This window comes from Cupressus sempervirens, chromosome 7, assembly GCF_028749045.1.
Source record: "Cupressus sempervirens isolate cs-2001-9-10 chromosome 7, ASM2874904v1, whole genome shotgun sequence".
Classification (NCBI taxonomy): domain Eukaryota; kingdom Viridiplantae; phylum Streptophyta; class Pinopsida; order Cupressales; family Cupressaceae; genus Cupressus; species Cupressus sempervirens.
In genome coordinates, this window is record NC_143124.1 from 391,850,813 (window position 1) to 391,857,443 (window position 6,631).

Sequence of the window (6,631 nt, forward strand, 5' to 3'; positions counted from 1 at the left end):
ATTCAAATTGGTCCCAAAGTAAGTGCATAAGGGAAACCTTCTAAAGTAATTCTCCTAAAATTAATTTATGTCTCATACAACCCAATTTGGTTTTTACAAGGAAAAAATAGTAAAATAATCTAGGTTCAATTTCGATATGAAGATTCAAAAAATAACATGTAACTAATATATTGCACTAGAAGTAAATAGCATCAAACATCTACACAATCATCACACATGAGATTTTTGTATGTGAATACAATGTGGTTACTAGCTAAATTTCTAGAAACACAATGGAAGAATGCCATTTTATATTTCATCAATCGAAACATGTTTCTCCATTGTCAATATGTTTTTCTAGCCATCTAGTTTCTAGTCAAAGATGTCATTGGGAGCTTGACGTGTACAAGTGACTTGCATTAGTTATGTACCAAGTTTTTCCAATAATTAATGTTTTTACTTACAAGTATGTAAATTGATAGTTCATTCTGCTAACATTGATTTTTCTAATTATTTTTAATTAGTTAAATGTAGAGTCACTCTTGTAGTACTCTATAGCTAATCATTGTTGGTTGCATGGCCTATGTTGGACTAACCACCAACGTTCCCCTTCGAGATTCATGACGTGGCTTAACCACCTCCTATGTTCTATAAGTCTAGTGGTTGTATCAGGCATTGAAAGGTTGATCTTTTGGTGCAACAAAAACTCTAATTTGCAACAAGTGGTATCAAAGCTTGGTCATAGGTTCTTAGGCATTGACATGTCAATCTTTTGGTGCAATGACAACTCTAGCTTGTAATAGGCCTATCCCTTGATATCAAACATTATAAGTTTATTGATTATATCTTCCATTGATAGTAATAACTAATAATTTTTTAATTATATTTTTGATAGCTATCTAAATCACATGTATTCTATATTAAAAAAAAAGTAAATATATATTAATTATTTAATTATTTAATATTAGTTTAAATATAATATTTAATTTGTAAGTACATTTTAAATGTAACTTTAATATATGTCAGTTTCATGCTAAATAATATGCTGGTATTTAAAAATAAAACTCCTTGATTAAAAAATTTATATTATCATACAATACAATATATTATATTTTGTATTTCACAAATAATTTAATAAATATAATTATTAATAATCTTATTTTTCATTTCTGAGCATGTACAATAACCAATCTTTAATTGATAGACCATATCCATTTAGAAAAGGGACAAATCATATGTTGCATAGATGGATACACCTTGACAATTACCTTGCTGTTATTTCCTCACGTATTTCAAGTTGTATATACTTATAAATGAATGTAAGTTTTAGACGAATCATTCTAAATAGACCAAAAAAGCTTATAATCAAATTACTTGCAATAGATCTACAGAGTCATCTTCATAAGAAGAATTTACTATTCGGTAAACGGTGGAGCCAGAAGATATAAAATTTCAAAGAAATTTTAGATATAGTCAAACTATATGGTAGATCTTATACCATGCTGGTTATACTGTAAATAATATGCCAACTTCTTAAATACTAATCTAGACAGAAACTGGAAATAGTCTGGACTTTCAATGCACGAATGGGTGTTACAATGCAATTTCTGTTGTATTATTGTTATAACTTAGCCATCTAGTGATGAATTGGTCTGAATGCCGGAGTCGCAGAGCATCCCTGGCGTCCAATTAGCTGGAATTGGAATTTCAGTCTCGATATATTGGAATGAGCTTCTACCCGAGCTTACCAACAAGCGCAGCCAAAGACGACCCATTGGAGGGTTTTGCACGTCCCACACCGCGCCGTGGTTTCGTTTCATTTGAACCTTTGGCTCGCAGTTTTTTTCCTTTAGAATTTCATGAGAAACAGTGAATAGTTCAATAATGGTAAAGTTAGTCAGAAAGAATGGAATAAGAAGCCTACCAGAATAATCTTAAAAAACATTATATGGTTTTAGCTAGACCTGCAACAAGACCGTACATTTTGTTTAATTGGAGAATTAATCTTTGAGAGTTTTACCTCTGAAATGATCCCCACTGTTAAAATGTCCCTTAGGCCTCCTTTATACCAGAACTCTATTGCCAGATAGTCAGGAAACTGGCAGCTTTCATCAATCTTGATCATCAGATTGTAACCTGGATATTTGCAAGCCACTCTACAATTTCAAAATTGAAAAGGAATCAGAGACAAAAATTGTTCAGTGTGAGAATTATTAGATATAATTAAGAATGTGGTTGAGGTTAATTCTGTGTTTGGAGCAACAGTGAGGAAATGAATACCCGCCAAGAATAAATTTGATGAATTATAATAGAGCTAAAACCTAACCCACCTTTTGTATTCGATGTCCACGACACCTTGTGATATTAATAGTTTAGAGTTGTCAGCGCCTAGCGCCAGCTTAGAGTATGCAGATAAGCTCATAATGAAATCAGTTCCATTGCCCTGGCCGTAGTCTGTCACAAGTACTGTTACTCCCTCCTCTGTGCAAAGACCCTTATAAGCGCATCTTACCTGTTTTTTTTCCATTCCAATACAAAAATTCAACATACTAATATTCCATATACCACCCGCTTCACAATTATTGAGAATAAGTTAAAATCTTTATCTCATAACATCATTAGTTTTTCAATAATCTATATAAGAAAACTTACAGAATATGTGGAGTCCAATTGCAAGCCCATCAAATGTGACAGGAAAGAATACGATCATTCAGCCAATCACTTTAACATAAACCTATTTGATTTATTCTCGTGTTACCTGGTAGCAAGCACCACATCCTACGCCATCATGATATAAATAAGAAGTTGCAGCCGCCTCTTCCCGTCCTACAGTTCTTGGAAACGAGCCGTATCCACATGCCCCATCTGTCACAATTTAGATACAAATTTTATAAAACTATTTCACACAAATATCCACAGTTCAGACAATAAAGAGTATTATTTTGTTTTGATATACCTCCGTGCGAAGTGACATAGAAGGTGGCTTTAGACTTAGCGGAGCCCCCGTGGGCATTCGCGCTTCTAAACGCAATTAAGCCATAAACGACCCAACATACTAAAATTCTGAGAGAAGACATTTTAACGGCGGAGGAAGCCATTGAGAAGCAGAAAGGAAACATAATTAGAGGAATGATGTATGCAGTGCAGGGATGGCTTTAATTTATAGGAACTCCCTTTTTAATTAATCTATATCAGCAAGACTAGTGTTGAATTTACTACCATCGATTTAACCAAGACGTGAATGACCATTAAAAATGCCATCTATTGGATATTGAAGCACTGTCTGTGCCATAGTTAGAAGAATATAATTAAGAGTCAAATTTAAAAATGTTTTGGAGTGCCAGCCTGATAATGCCATTTTGAATTTTCAACCGTGCTGAATTATTTTGAGGACACATATCTCAAACAAAGCGCACTCCAAGGATACCTTTATTATGTGCTTCATTCTCCCATTGACACATATCTCAAACAAAGTGGAGGGCATGATAGGAATTGATCATTTCCTTCTGAGTGGTTTGAAAAGGAATTTTCCATTTTCTATTTTGATGGGCTATTTGTGGACACTTTTAATTTTTTAGTTTTTAAACTATTTTTATTTTATTTTTTATATTAGTTCAAATTTTTCTTTAAATATTACTTTTTAGAGAAGTCATATTTTTTTTCATTTTTTTCTTTATTTCTCTTATTAATTTTTGAAAATAAATTTTTGATGAGATTTTTTAAATAATATTTTTTCATATTTGATAAATTGAATTTAAATTAATAATATTTATTAATCTATTAAAAAGATTTTAGCAAATATTATATTATTTAAAATGAAAATTATTAATAATCTATTTTGTTCACATAGAATTATATTTTAAATCTCTATTTTAATTATTATTTTTCTTTTTCCTATTTATTTAAAAAATAATTACTTATATCTCCACATTAGCTCATGTTGTGATCTCTATTTATTTAACTTTAGATTTTTAACATTGATATAGATAATAGTTTTTAAATTATTTTAATTTATTATTTATATTACTTTAGTTTTCTCTTTAAATATTATTTTTTAGTTTCTATAATTTATTTAGTCAATAGAATATTTGTCAGAACATTATTTTTTCATATTTTTTTTATAATTCTTTTATTAAATTTTCATAATAGATTTTTTGAGGGGTTCTTTAAATGATTTTAAAAAATTTGATAAATTGAATTTAAATAAATAATATTTATTAATCTATTTAAAATATTCTAATAAATATTATGTTATTTAAATTAAAAATTATTAATAATCTAATTTTTTCACATAAGATTGTATTTTAAAAGTAATTTTATTATCAAGCACCTATCAGCTTATCGTTGCAAGCACAAAAGCCATAATTTTATTATCAAGCACCAATCTAAGAAAATGAAGGAGAGAAGAAAGACCACCTCCTACACACTCAAACCCTCCACTCATAGAGACACAACCACAAAACCCTTCACTCAATGTTCCTATTTAACATCCACCGCCTCCTATAAAAAAAAAATACAATTACATCATTTAACTACTACACAAGAGGACCTCATAAACCACCTCTCACAAAATAGTGCTAACATTACTCAAATGGTCAATAGGTTGTAGCCATCTACACTTGATCACCACTCAACCCTAACAAATACACTTGAACAAATGACTCAAAATACAAATGAAGTGTGTAGGGAGGTTACAAAATGGGGTACATGGAGGGATAAGTTTCATGCATTTTATGCTGATGGGTTGTCATATCAAAAAGTGAAAGATAAAGACATAAGGAAAGGTACTATATGTTCTCTTTTCACTGATCCTATATCCAACAACTCCCTATTGCATACAAGAAAAACTTTTCCTATTCATTGGTGCACTCATGCTAAGATGAGATCATATTTTTGGGATAAGTGGTATATGATTTTTTAAATACCACCATGTAATAATTATGAGGTGCCTCTATATTTTTTGAGAAATCTATATTGTGAGTTCATCCTTGGTGAGAAGCCAAATTACTTTGACATCCACTAGTTCTAGGGTAGAGGGAGAGGTTCTATGTAGGATAGACCTAGGGCTCATAAGGTGGTACCACAACATGAGAGGAGATGTACAACATGAAAAACCATGCCTCATGTTGTGCTCCAATCAATTTTAAAGGAGTCTATTGATTTACAGACTCTTCATGTGGCTGCATCATTGACGTATGTTATCATTCAACATGGTTCACAACTAGGTGGTTTCTCTTCACCTATGGCACCCCAACCATCATTAGATGCACCTTTAGGGTCATCATTGTATGTGATAGCTGTATCATCATCACCTATGGCACTAGGGTCATCATAGCATGCAACAACTCCATCATCATCACCTATGGCACCTCGGTCATCACAACCTACAACAGCTCCATCAACATCACTTGCACCAGTGTCATCTCTGCTTGTGTCACCTACACCACTAGTGTCATCTCCACTTATGTCACCTATACCACCAGTGTCATCCTCACTTATGCCACCTATATCATCATCATGTGCATCATTATAGTCTTTAGGTACCAATCAACATTTTTGTTTTAGCTATTAATATATGTGTGATGGGATAAATATGCATGCATCTCAGGATGGAGTGTCATCTCATCCATGTGTACATTGTGGGCATATTTTTCATTCATACAGAGGTTAGAATTTCACACTCACAGATGATTTGATGGTGATGGTCTTCAGTGGATAGGGAACATGGGTTTGTTTGTTTTTTTGAGTTTTGACATGATATTATTTAATCACCTAAATATCATAAAAGTTAATTTTTTTCATAGATAACTCTAGATTGATATGTAAACAATATGCAATGTAGGGTGCAACAACTAGTACGATAACACCACAGAGCACTCAATCTGCTAAAGGTGCGAGGCTAGGAGCAAGAACATCTAAGGTAAAGTTTTTTAAATATTCAAGTAGAAGTACAATAATAAATTGAATTAAAAATATTGTTTCTTACTTTTTAAAATTTTATAGAGCACTTTTGATTGATATGTTCAAACAATAGGCAATGCAGGGTGCAACAAGTGGTATAGGAACACCACATAGTACTCATTTTGCTAGAGGTGCAAGGCTAGGAGCAAGAACACCTGAGATAAAGGTTTTAAAATATCTTTAAAGGTACAATAATACATTGGATTTGAAATATTATTTCTTAATTGGTATTCTTAAAAGTACAATAATACCTTTCCATCTCCTACCATCATTGAAACCCCCCCAAATTCATCAAATCCATTCAATTCTCATCCACATATCTTTCTCCTAGCATACCCAAACTCCATCTAATGAACCTCATGTGAGTTCATCCTCCATATTTGAAGAACCTCCATATCACATAGAGTGTCTTGTAGGAGTGTGGAGATCATTAATCTCCACTTTTATTTCTTGACAAGGTGCCAAAAGTTTATTTGCATTTCTCTTTTCCTTCTCGGTCTCTTTGTTTTCAATTTCTAGGCCTTGTACTATCCTTCCAATATCGTCCTTCAAGTCATTTTGTCTTCTTTCCCTCCTATGATCTTCTTCTTGTTATTGTGCCTTCTTGTCATTTACACATTATCTCATATTTATAACAATACTCTTTACTACTTTATAGGGCTTGTTGGGGGCTGAAATTTCTCAAATTGAT

At 32.0% G+C, this 6,631-nt stretch overlaps 1 protein-coding gene across 1 annotated transcript; it reads right to left on the reverse strand.

Moving 5' to 3' along the window:
* Positions 1-1,319: 1,319 nt before the first annotated feature.
* LOC149547158 (expansin-like B1) lies at positions 1,320-3,275 on the reverse strand. Its single transcript, XM_089794700.1, has 5 exons — positions 2,936-3,275; positions 2,738-2,844; positions 2,310-2,491; positions 2,000-2,135; positions 1,320-1,826 (listed from the first exon to the last, which is right to left on the reverse strand). The coding sequence occupies exons 1-5, from the start codon at positions 3,096-3,098 to the stop codon at positions 1,608-1,610; spliced, it is 807 nt and encodes a 268-aa protein (XP_089650826.1). The 5' UTR covers positions 3,099-3,275; the 3' UTR covers positions 1,320-1,607.
* Positions 3,276-6,631: the final 3,356 nt, after the last annotated feature.

What these genes read in the sequence shown, in the direction of transcription:
- LOC149547158 (XM_089794700.1), bottom strand. Translation starts at nt 3,098, where the DNA reads ATGTTTCCTTTCTGCTTCTCAATGGCTTCCTCCGCCGTTAAAATGTCT. An exon ending in CTATGTCACTTCGCACGGAG is followed by an intron (nt 2,845 to 2,935) that starts GTATATCAAAAC and finishes AAATTGTGACAG; the next exon opens with ATGGGGCATGTGGATACGGC. An exon ending in GTGGACATCGAATACAAAAG is followed by an intron (nt 2,136 to 2,309) that starts GTGGGTTAGGTT and finishes TTGAAATTGTAG; the next exon opens with AGTGGCTTGCAAATATCCAG.